We start from the raw sequence: 12,778 nt of genomic DNA on the forward strand, positions 1-12,778 counted from the left end.
TATAGAGTCTTACTAAAGGTGAAGGAAAAAGTCCCTGTTACACTAAAAAAGTAAAAGTAGTGGGTTAATTGCTGTTCTTGACTCAGGGAGAGGGAGGTTCAGAAATGAACTGCAGTTGGTATCATTTGCCTGACCCATGCGTGAACTACTGTTTTCCTCTGTAGCTCTGCACTTCTCAGTCTTTTCTATGTGCCTAAGAAAGTTCCTGGCAGTCTATTTCCATACGGCCCAAGTCTACCCAAGTGCAGTTTAAATGCTGTTTCCATAAATTCTTTCCTGACTCCCTGTGCTTGGAAGGGAGCTGTCCTTTTCCAGGTTTCCCATGAACATTCCAGCACTTCCATTCACCTTGTCTCACAGTTATTATTGTATATGTCTTAACTCTACCACTAGATTGTATTAATCTTGTTCCCAAGGAATGAATACATTTCACTTTTTTGTATCCTCTCAGAGCACAGCGCAAGTCTTACTGCCCATCTGTGTGATTACCTAGAGCAAATCAGTTCATTGATCTCTCTTCAGTACTTCCCATATTTGTCTGTTTTCTTAAACTCTGAACATAAGAACGTGCTAAATTAGGCCTTAGTTTGATTTGAACATTAGCATATATATGCTGTCTTATATTAGAAAATAAAATTTAGCTGAAGCTAAATGGTTGCACCACACAGGAAACATTAAAAATTTATGTGCTCAATATCCAAGCATGACTGAATTTCACAAGAAAGTTTAATGTCTACTTGAACTCATGAAAGGAATCAAATTACCTTGTTCTGATGTGATCTTCTACCATGAAGATAATTTAAAATATGATAGTTAGATTCTATGATTTAATAAACAAAATAATGAAAAGGGATGTGGTTTGTTACAAAGTGCTTTAAATTCTTGTCCTTTGAAATACATAAAATGCAGCTCCCAAAATTTTATGAGGGACCTATGGGCTTTTCTTGGTACATTAGCGACCCCTAGTGTTCTAAATGAAAGAAAATAGACCGGCATTTTAAGATGATGTATTTTGGCATTTGTTTCCTTGCTTTATTTTTCAATGCAGTACAAATTCTGAAACTTGTACATCTTTTATAAGAAGCTTGAAATAAAGATACAATCAGTATGATAAATAGCGGGGTTGTGGTTCTGGCCTTTGTTTCGGCTTACTGTTTTCTAGCAGAGCAGAGACTACACCTAAAACCAGTGCTTCCTGTGTTGCGTGTCTCAGGAACTATGTATCCCTCACCTGGCAGAGGTGAAGGTGCAGATAATCCTGGGGTTTACATGAGCTTATCTGTCTTGTTCTAGGATACCATCTCTCATGCTTATAGATTGAATGCCTAGTGTGAGTCAAGCACTGTCCCAACAACTTGAGCTGCATTGTTTCGTTTAATGAAGCACAACATCCCTGAGATACAGGTATGAGCAGTACTATTTCTTGTAGACTGGGCTTCTGAGGAAGCGGACTGAGTTGGACATGAGTGTGCAGCAGGCTTGCCGGAGTGCTGTGGGGTCACACCTGTGCAAGGGGGCGTGGGAGCAGGAGTGGGCAGAAGCTGAAGTCAGGCTGTGCTGCTCTTTGCAAGGGGTGCCCCTGCTGACCGTGGGGAGCTCCTGTTGCTGTAGTTGGCCTCGTGGCCACAGCTGAGTCGTCATCTTCCTCTCCTGCTTTCCGTTCTAGATTCCTCCTCCCAGTGACTAGCACATCTGGTCTTCATGGCTTACCTGGTGGTGTAACTCCAGGCTGTCGACCCCAGAGGTCTGAGCCTGTGGCTAACATGCCCTCCATTGGCTAGGCTTGTCACTCTTGCCCATTTACTGTCAAAATTGCACAAGGAAATACCAAGAGACACTTCAGTGTGTCATCTGCACACCAGACATACTCCTCCATGTCCTCCTTCCTCCTGATGTCCCAGGTTAATTACCTCTGCTAGGATGATGACTCTTCTTGTCTGCTGGTCCTTTGACACAGGAGCCTGGAATTCAGGCATCCTTTCTCATCTGGCATATGGATCAGAACATAATTCTTGGGTGTGGAATATGCTTCCCCAAGGCCTGAAGAAGCCAGCCAGGCATTGTGCTTCATTCTCTGTCTCAGGAGATGCAAGATGTAATAGTTTGTTCTTCACCTCGGGGCCAGTGTCCAGCATTACCTAGACCAGTGAACCCCTGAAAATTGACTGACAGGATAAAGCTCCTGAATTCTGAGATCTCCCACCCTCTGGAGCACAAATATCTTACTAAGGCTTTCAACATTCTAGCCTCTTCCTGCTCATCTGGTTCTATTAATGTGATGTCATTGATAAAGTGGGCCAGGGTGATGTTCTGCAGGAAGCCCAGATGGCTCTGAGGCAGGACTGTAAATGTAGATGTGTGTGTTGTTTGTGTGTGAGTGCAAACTGTCTTCCGTCCTTTTTTCCTAGAAGAATACATCTGCCAGGTCAGTTGCTGTGTACTGTGTACTTACCTAGCATTGACCTGCTCTAGCAAAGATTCCCCATTTGGCAGAGTGGCTATAGTTGGGGCTGTTTGGTGGAGTTGGTGGAGTCGCTGTCATCCTCCACACTGCTTCTGGCTTTTGCAGGGGGAGAGTGGTGAATTAGATGGAAATATTCTAGGGACCATCAGCCCTACATTCTTAGGTTTTTAAGGGTGGCACTAATTCCTCCCCATACAGGGTGATGGTTTTTATTTATCCTGGCCAGGGTGTAGGGGAGGGAGTTTTAGAGCCTTCGAAGCAATGTGAGCATATGCCAGCAGCTAAGCAATCTATTCCAGGTAGACATTCAGGGGCTGGGGAGAAATCTCGGGATGTATGTGTGGACCCAGTGCCTACACTGTGAGCCAGACCTGTGCCTGGGTTTCATTTATTATCTCACCCCTGTGCATGCCCCCTTTTCTAACAGAGGGACCAGGTAACACTTGGGTCTTGTGGCATCGTGTACTTAATAATTTATGAAATGTTTGGGTTTTCCCCTTTCCTTAGAGTGCAGTTACCTGAGTTGATGGTCTGAGATTCATAACTGTAACGTTGGCTTTGGTGTCACAGAATCTTCCCTCCTAGGATCTGGCCTCTCCTTCAGTACATAGTTCTAAGTCCATAACTGACTCTGGTGTAGAAACTGGACAAGATGTCATGGCTTTCCTTGGGGCGACTGTCTTTGACTTCTGACCATCATTGATGTCTTTTGATGGTAAAGACTGAGTTGTACTTGCAAGATTCCTGGCAGCATGAACAAAGCAGTGGCCCCCATTATAGATGTCAGGGTGTCAGAAATGCCATGGCACACAGTCAAAGAAGGGTTTAAATAAGCAGGCATGCCAGATTGGATATGGATCCTACAAGATATTTTTGTGCCATGGGAGGGCCCAGAGGATACATCATTTGCCAAGCACTGAGAATCACTGGTGGAAAAGGCACCAGCATCGCTAGAAAAACTTACGAAGTTTCCATCTCTGAGTTCTAGGGCTGCCATGAGGAAATGCCATTGCAGACCTGTTTCACTGGGGGGAGGGGCATGTCGTAGGACCCCAGAACAGTGGAGGCCTGCAGGTGGCACTTAAACATCAGAAGCCAAGTGAGTGCAGTTATGGTAATGACTGAGTTCAGAGGGGCAGGGTTGGGGGACTGAACTGTGGAGAGTTGTGGAAATGCTTACCAGAACACGGCATTCCTGAGGGCAAATTACATGGGCAAATGGGATTCATCATTATCTCTTTTTCCCTTTTTAATTTTTTTGGCCAGGTTGAGAAGGCACTGCTTCATGAAAATTCTTGAGTAACTTACTGCACATCATCAGACTGACACTAGCCCACAGTCACTGGGGCTCAGTTCTGTGTCATCTTCCCCCTCCCCACCCCTCTCTCTTGTTTCTTTTAGGGTTTGGCTAACTTCTGTTGTCCTGTTCTCAAGTTTACTGATTCTCTCCTCAGCTGTGCTCTGATGACCACTGGTGGCATTCTTTATCTTACTTCTAGCAATTTCCTTTGACTTTTTTTTTTTTTGTATTTTTTTAAATTGAAGTATAGTCAGTTTACAATGTTGTGTCAATTTGACTTTTTCTTATAGTTTCCACTTCTCAGCTGAGATTCTCCATGTTATCATGTGTATTGTCCACCTTTTCCACTAGTACTTTTAAGGTAATAAAGTTCTCTAATCATTTCAACTTCCTTAGCACCTGCTCATTTTGACCCTTTGTAGTCTGGGTCCTGAGTCCACCCATGAGCTGAAGTTTTTCCTAAAGGTCGTCAGTGGTTTACTGTTGTTAAGACTTAATGTTTTCATGTTTTTTTGTAGCTGCGCTCTAACAAAGCTGATCATTGCTCTGCGAAGAGGCATTGTACAGTCTGTTACTCTTGCTGCGCCTTTGGCTGTTTTTATGATTCCTGTCTGTGTGTGTTTGTTTTCCTTACCCTTCATTCTTGATATGGCCCTTTGTCGTACAGAGTTTTTGCTTTTGTTGTAGTCCAGTTTATCTATTTCTTTTTTTACCTGCACTTTTGGTGTCGGATACAAAAAATCATTACTAAATCCAGTGTCATGAAGCTTTCCTCTTATGTTTTCTTCTAAGATTTTTATTATTTTAGGTCCTACACTTAGGCCTTATCCATTTTGAGTTAATTTTTGTATGTGGTATAAAGTATATGGGTCCAGCTTTATTCTTTTGCGTGTGGATATCCAGTTTTCCCAGCACTGTTTGTTGAAGAGACTGTCCCTTTCCCCTCTGAAAGGGCTTGGCACCCTTGTCAAAAATCATTTGACCAAATATGTGAGGCTTTATTTCTGGGCGCTCTGTTCTAGCCCATTGGTCTATATGTTCATCTTTATGTCATTTTAGCACTGTTTTGATGACTTTGATTAACTCTGAGGTAAGTTTTGAGATCTGAGAGTGTGAGGTCTCCAACTTGGTTCTTTTTCAGTACTGTTTGGGTTATGTGGGGGTCTCTTGAGATTCCACATGAATTTTAGGATGGGATTTTCTGTTTCTGGAAAAAATGTCATTGGGCTTTGATAGGGATTGCACTGAATCTTTATGTTACTTTGGGCAGGGTTCCCATCCTGACAATATTCAGTCCTCCCATCCGTGGACGCTAGATGTCTTCCGCTTCAGTTATGTCTTCACTTTCGTCCAGGTGTCCTTTGTAGTTTTAGTGGACAAGTCTTTCACCTCCATGGTTATGTTCATTCCTAAGCATCTTACTCTTTTCGATGTTATTGCAAATGGAATTGTTTTTCTTTCTTTTTTTTCTTTTTTTTTAAATTGAAGTGCAGTCTGTCACAAGGTGTCACTCTCGTGTACAGCACAATTTCCAAGTCATACATATACATACATATATTTGTTTTCATATTTAGAATTGTTTTTCTTCATTTCCTTTTCTGATCATTCATTTTTATCTTTGCCCACTTTTAAATCAGGTTGTCTATTGTTGAGTTGTAAAAGTTCTTTATATATTCTGGGTATAATTTCCTTCTTAGATACATGGTTTATAAATATTTTCTATTGTTCTATGGATCATTCTACATTCTTTACTAAAATGACCTCTTTACATAAAGTATGAAAACACTCCTCCCAAAGTGTTACCTTTAAAATGATGGGAAATGCTAAGATATTTTATAAGAATTTATTTTATTAGAATGTTAGACTTCTTAGCCACTTTTCTATTTGTAAAATGTGATAGTACATTTTATAGAAAAATATTCAATGATAAGTGTGTTTATAGACACTATAATATCCTGGAAAATGTGATATATTAGGTGAAGGGAGTATAACGTAAGCAACTATGTCATATGAATTATGTTTAAAAAAACTTGAAGTTATGCTTGGGAAAAATAATTGGAAACATGGCAAAATGCTTCTAGTGGTCATACAGTGACTAGGACAGTGAGTCTTTTCTTTCCTTCCTGTCTGTTTTTAAGATCGTACTTAAGTGTTTTTTACTACAAAAAAAAATTTTTTTAAAGAATGGTTAAAAAAAAAAATTGTACAGCCCAAAGGTAAAATGAAGCTTGTGGGAAAATGTAACATGTGATGATAGGGTGTCACTTCCTGTGTGTCCATGTGTCGTCAAGCTAGAGGTTAGACGAGCACTGTATTTCTTTCATCCTACCTTCCTGTAGAAATAAAGAGCCAGTGTTACCACCTTCCCCTCCACGGCCACTGCACATCCCAGTGAAGTGAAACATCAAATCTCTAATATTCTCCTGCAAGTCTCCTGCATTTCTTCTGTCTTAAGTTATGTAACTGAACTGATCCACTGATACTGGACTCATGTACATTACCAATTAGTTTGAAATCCCTTAAAGAGAAGTTAGCCACTGAGAGTAAATATGAGTGAGGTAGTCTGTACTCCATTGTTGAATATTGAATTTAGAAGATCGTTTGCTTCATTATAAGCCATTCCTTTGCTAGTGTTGTATCCTGTCAGTCTGAATCACTTTATTTATAATGTCCTATTATAAACATCAAAGTTCATTTTTTAAAAATCTAAGTCTGTTGGGGAGATTATTTCTTTTTTCAATAGGCCTTGGGGGAATACTGTTAAATGAGTGTACTGTCTGCTCTAAGTATCTAATTTAAAGCGTCTAATTTAAGTGATGGCTTTGTTAATGCATGTTTCATTTGATCACGTAAATCAATTTGGTAAAACAACCAGATGATTTACTTTAAAAATCAATTATAGACATTTTCTGTGTTAGTTGTGGACTGGCAACTATTTAAGCAATCCTCAGCTATTATTACAATTAGTTGAGTTGTAGTATTCAGTTTATTTCATTAGTATTCACTTAATGTAGATATAACTGATGGAATAATAAGATTCCTACATAGTACTTCTTTCTATTGTAGAAACTCGGGAGTAACTAGTAATCTGAAAGATGCCTATAATGCAATAAAGTCTTCATTTAATAATAGCTAAAAATAACTTTTCTTCTTTTTTAGGAGTTGGTAATGCTTCTTTTGGAATATGATGCTGATACAACTGTAGTTAATGGAAATGGACAGACAGCAAAAGAAGTGACTCATGACAAAGAAATCAGAAGCATGCTTGAAGGTAAATGTTACGGACCTTAACATAGACAGCATTTATTTTAATTATAACCCACAGTCCAGAATATGAGTAGAAATGGCTTCTGAGATGCCAGAGTAGATGACACCAAGCCTGTGCTCTGAAGGTAAGATAACTTGGAGTCACTGATTAGACACAAAACTATCTATGTGAAAGTTTCTCCAACCTGAAACTGCTCTAAAAAAAATAAAGTCTATTAATTTAAAAATAAAAGGAAGAAAGATTCCCTACAGCTTGTAGTTTTTTTTTTTTTTTTACTCTATGTAATGTTATACAAAGTTTCAAAAATCAAATCTCCAACAAAACTACAAGTAGAAGGTGGAGACCTGAGGGAGGTTGGCTGATCGGCTGCAGAAGCGCGGTAGTGAGGGAATGCGGAAGTGGAGGACCGAGAAACTGTAAGACGCACAGCTCCTGGGAGTCGCTGATACCGGGGCGGTTGGTTCTGCCGGCTCCATTCTCTCGAGGACTTCATGTTAGTACAGCAGCCGACAGTAATTTCTTGATGGATCCACTTCATTGTTATGAACTTCAGAGATTAAGTTACGTGTAGGCAGACATATGAGGAATTTCTCTAAAAATAATTTAGAACAAAGATATTTTGACTCTTGCACTGGGAAGCCTTCATTCATTAGGATTATCCCTCTAACAACGAGGGCTTTGGCTGTAATTATTTTCTGATAGTGTTTCTGTTGTAGAGAAAAGATTTCTTGACTACTACTTTATGAATAAGGATATTGAATTTGAGTTGCGATTCCACACACATTGTGTGTTTCTTTCCTTTGCAGTTCAGAAAAGGGCAAGATGGTTTTGTATTTAAAGGGTGTTGATGAACCAACATCATTTAGCATTATTTGATTACTTAGTAAATATTTACTGGCCAAATATGCATTGTGCCAGATACTGTCACAAATGCCTAGGATACACAGAAGGGTAAGAGCAGGTACCTGACTTCAGGAATGACTGAAGGGATAAATCACAGCTCTGGGTAATGCGTGCAGTAGCAGAGGTAAGTACAGGAGGGGTACAGACATGTCTGTTCTCAGCAGCTCACAGTCCAGCAGCCGTAGGACCAGTGGGAGGAAAGACTGAAGAGCAGGAACAGCAAAAAAAAAAGGCAGTGTTGGGAGCCTGCAGAGAAGCTTGGCAGCCCTCCTCCAAGGCAGAGAGGGAGTCTGGGTGTGGAAATAAAGATGTGGGATTAGAAGATAACAGTATGTAGTAATATTAGTCGTTTCTTAAGACAAAGCTCAACTGGTTCCAGCTATTCCTGTATTCACGATACACGTTTCCTGTAATTGAAATGCAGGGGCATGCATAGTGTCGGAAACAGCTGTCATGTGTAGTAATTATTAACTTAATAACCATTCATTATTTCTCAGGAAGACCTGAGGAATCTTCTATAGTTCCTCCCTTGCAGCCTTTGCCTGGGACATTGCACACATGTTTTAAAGAGGATTCTTACTAAGCCTTTCTAGGAAATTGCTGCCTCTCTGTAAGCTAAAATGAATTCTAACAGCAGAAATGAGACCTTATTACATACTCGTCTCTGAAGCAAATCGCATTGCCCTTTGCCCTCATTCTCTATAAGCAGCATAGAGTAATGGTAAGAGCATGGACTCTGGAACCCACCTGCCCAAGTTCAAATCCCAGTTCCGTCACATCCTGGCTGTGTGACTTAGGTTACATTCCTTAACCTCTTGGTACTTCAGTTTTTTCCATCTGTAAAATTGGGCAAATAGTAACTCTTCAAAGACTATGAGGATTTAATGAGTTAATACTATTTAAGTGCTTTGAAAGGTACTTGGCACATAGTGAGGGCTGTAGTATTTGTTAAAGAAATGAGTGTTTTATGTAGAAGTGCGTAAGTATATATAAACCTAAATTACTTGGTTTGTACTTCTTCCTACCAATGCGATTTCTTATTGTTCCTTTTCACATTCTAAGGTTCTAGAAAGTATGAGCCCCCTCCCCACTTATCTACCTTTCCAAGGCAGATGTGTAGTAGTATTTCAGCATGCAAAAGTAATTCATAATTATTTGTGGTGGGTATTGTAGTTACAATGAACTTAAAAGACCTCTGAATTGAAAATGTAAATTCGTCTGAGTCTGAGAGAAGTTGAATTCCATAATTGTAATGGGAAATGTAAGGCAGTGAGTAACAAAGTAACGATAACATTTGAATTATAACCCAAAACGTCGTGACTTGGCTCACCATGATCACTTTACTCTTTATACATTTTGTGATAAATTTGCTAATAGGATCCAGACTAAAGGTAATCTGTACTTTTCCTTCTATAGCTGTAGAAAGGACTCAACAAAGAAAGCTTGAAGAATTACTTTTAGCAGCAGCAAGAGAAGGCAAAACAGCAGATCTCACAGCTCTGGTAAGAGTGGAAACAAAGCCAAATGCATTATTTTTCTCTTCAGGAGAATTTTTGCTTAAAGTTAAATTCATGGCTTAGTCAAATCATAGGACCAAAATACTTGAGATCATAATAATAGAATGAAAGTCTTTAAATATGCTAATGCTAATAGTTTAAGCAGGATGCATTTTAAATGATGGTATTTTTCTCTAAATTTCTGGTTTACTTCCCCACTTCTTATTAAAAACCTGATGGATGAGAGTCCAATTTTTCAAGGTAATATAATTTTCTTGGTAATGTTTAAGGAAAAATTTTTTTTCAGATTAAGCCAATTTCTTTTTTTTTTTTCTTTTTTTTTTATTGAGTTATAGTCAGTTTACAATGTTGTGTCAATTTTTTGGTATACAGCACAATTTTTCAGTCATACATGAATATACATATATTCATTTTTATATTCTTTTTTCACCATGAACTACTATAAGATCTTGAATATATTTCCCTGTGCTATACAGTATAAAGTTGTTTATCTATTCTATATGTACCTGTCAATATCTACAAATCTCGAACTCCCAGTCTGTCCCTTCCCACCCACCTCCCCCTTGGCAACCACAAGTTTGTATTCTATGTCTGCGTATCTGTTTCTGTTTTATATTGAATTTCATTTGTCTTTTTTTTTTTATATTCCACATATTAGTGATATCATATGGTATTTTTCTTTCTCTTTCTGGCTTACTTCACTTAGAATGACATTCTCCAGGAACATCCATGTTGCTGCAAATGGTGTTATGTTGTCAGTTTTTATGGCTGAATAGTATTCCATTGTATAAATATACCACATCTTCTTTATCCAGTCCTCTGTCAATGGACATTTAGGCTGTTTCCATGTGTTGGCTATTGTAAACAGTGCTGCTATGAACATTGGGGTGCAGGTGTCATTTTGAAGTACAGATTAAGCCAATTTAAAATTGACCCTTAATATATAGGATCCTATAAAGGAATACCTTTCTCTAGTTTTGAGCAATTATTTCTGAAAGGTATGCTATACTTCTCGAAAGTAACATACAAAGAAGGGACAATATTTTTGAAATAGTTATATCTTGTTAGAACAGATTGAAAACTTCACCCACGTTATTTTTTGCTTCTTAGGAGACCTACTTTCCAGCTTCCATTTCCTGAAAATAGTCTCATTAAACCCAAAATTCTAAATTTGTTCTAAATTCAAGACTGAAGTACAGCCATTTGCTTTAAAGTTATTTCAGCTCATTTGAAAGGCCTCTTTGGTTTCCAAGTATAGTACCTAAAACATTTTTTTAACTTTGTGAAATGGAGACTATATAAAGAGGGTTTTAAAGCAGTCAGTTGGAAACAACTCAGTAGACCTTTAACATTTACACATGTAACATTTGTGGTTTTTACTCTTCTGAATGATTGACTATGGTAGACGGGTTTGTAACTTTGCTGTCACAAGTGTGAACTGTAGGACTGGGAGGGACGCGCAAATCTTGTGGGAACAGGGGTGAGTGGGGTGGCCCTGGTGTTGTGTGTGGTGTCTGTTGTCAGGGAGCGTGGGACCTGAGATCTCATGGCACCCTGAGGATGAGCGCGGGGAGTGACGCGGGTTGGCTGCTTTGGTGAGCAAGAAGCCACTGACGGTCTGGATGCTAAGGAGCCTGGCTGTTGGTCAGGCTCTGGAGCGTGAGGGTCCACCTGAACTTTCAGCTCTGCTGTACCTTCATGGGTTTTATGGGATAAAGTCCACCTTTGATGCATAATCTGCACTGCATTTCTTCAATTGTTAGCTCAACAGGCCAAACCCTCCTGATGTTAACTGTTCGGATCAGTTAGGAAATACACCCTTGCACTGTGCTGCTTACCGGGCTCATAAGCAGTGTGCCTTAAAGCTTCTCAAAAGTGGAGCCGACCCTAATCTGAAGAATAAAAACGGTAAGCATGTTGATGAAAGACATTGTTGGTCATTTTGAAGCTATAATAAAAATCAAGTCTTTTGTTTTAGTGCCCAGCCTTTGTTAAACTGTGTAGTCCCTATTTAATTTTGGAGTTAAGGGTTTATACAAAAGAAAAAAGCAAACTTACTAATTTACTTCCCAGTTAAGATCTAAATGTTGAATAATGCCTGTTTCATAGGAGGCACTAATGATGACTAAGAGTTGATTCCTACCCTCAGGGAAAGAAAAGTACAGTTGATTCTTGTTATTTGTGGTAGTTAATTTCTATAAAGTTGTCATGAGCTCTAATTTAGTGAATACTGAACCACTGGTCATAAGGGCAGTAGAGTCAGTTTCCTGCAAGCCTTTTCATCCACTGATGAAAAGGTCACAGCATTTTCATCCACTGATCAACATGTATCCTTGTTTTACATGTGCTTCTGTTTAAAAATGCTGTATTTAATGTATATTGTCGGTTCCTTACCGTGCCACTCACTGCCGGGAGCACTATAGCTCACGCCTGAACAGCTCATGTGACACATATTTTGTTCTAAGGCACGTCACTGCCTCCTTGCACTTAGGAGCCTTAGGTGGCACTTCAGCATTGTGCTCGGGGGCCAGTTTCAACAGTGAAATCACCAACAAAAAGCAAAAAAGGTGAAAAATGTGCCACTGGGTAGACTGATGAGGACAGTTGTTTATGGTATGAAAACTGAAACAAGGCAGAGCACCACCCTTTTCTACTTCAGTGGGGAACACGTGCATGAGAACACTCAAATTTTTTACTGACCTGCATGTGCCATGAGTGACCAAGAAATGGCCATGAGTACTGATCTGGGGATTAAAGTAAATTTTAATAGTAGGCGAATTTGCAAATACAGAGTTTGCACACAATGAGGATAGACTGTACACTTGTGACAGGATCAAGGACAGAATTGGATAACGATAGGAGAAGCTGCGAAAGATGTCTTGGGTTTCAGTGGAGGACCATCCCATTAGGGCTTTTCTACATCACTTTTTAGGAGGCTCCCCTCTGCCTGCTGTCAGCCTGGGTTAGGGCTTATCATAGCCCAAATCATACTCCGTGGCATTTGTTGGCTTAGATAGCTGTCCCCCATGAGACTGAACTCCTATGGGGAGGGCTAATATTTTACTATCTAGTTTACCCAGCACCTAGAGCCTCCAGAGGAAGACAGTACTGCGGACACCTCGATTATCAGCCCCATTAAACTGGTTTTGGATTTCTGACCTCCAGCATTGTTCAGAAATAATTTGTATTGTTTTAAGCCACTAGATATGTGCTAATTTGTTACAACAACCGTAAGAAACTGATACAGTGATTTATGGTGAGAAAGCTTGAGTGATCACAGAACCTGTACAGAGCGTCCAGAGGTTAATCTGATTTGCTGGCTTGAT

At 39.6% G+C, this 12,778-nt stretch overlaps 1 protein-coding gene across 4 annotated transcripts in view; it reads left to right on the top strand.

The window, feature by feature from the left end:
• The window catches only part of OSBPL1A (oxysterol binding protein like 1A), a 154,622-nt gene that overhangs the window by 25,637 nt on the left and 116,207 nt on the right, over positions 1–12,778 (top strand). For 3 of the 4 annotated variants that reach the window (XM_031439047.2, XM_031439046.2, XM_031439049.2), the window contains 3 exons: positions 6,924–7,035; positions 9,352–9,437; positions 11,216–11,360. In XM_031439047.2, the coding sequence (XP_031294907.1) occupies positions 6,924–7,035; positions 9,352–9,437; positions 11,216–11,360 (343 nt within the window). Of the gene's footprint in view, positions 1–1,387; positions 1,405–6,923; positions 7,036–9,351; positions 9,438–11,215; positions 11,361–12,778 lie in introns of those variants that run through there. The other variant, XM_031439048.2, reaches the window with a different exon arrangement.

This window comes from Camelus dromedarius, chromosome 32 (genome assembly GCF_036321535.1).
Source record: "Camelus dromedarius isolate mCamDro1 chromosome 32, mCamDro1.pat, whole genome shotgun sequence".
Taxonomy (NCBI): domain Eukaryota; kingdom Metazoa; phylum Chordata; class Mammalia; order Artiodactyla; family Camelidae; genus Camelus; species Camelus dromedarius.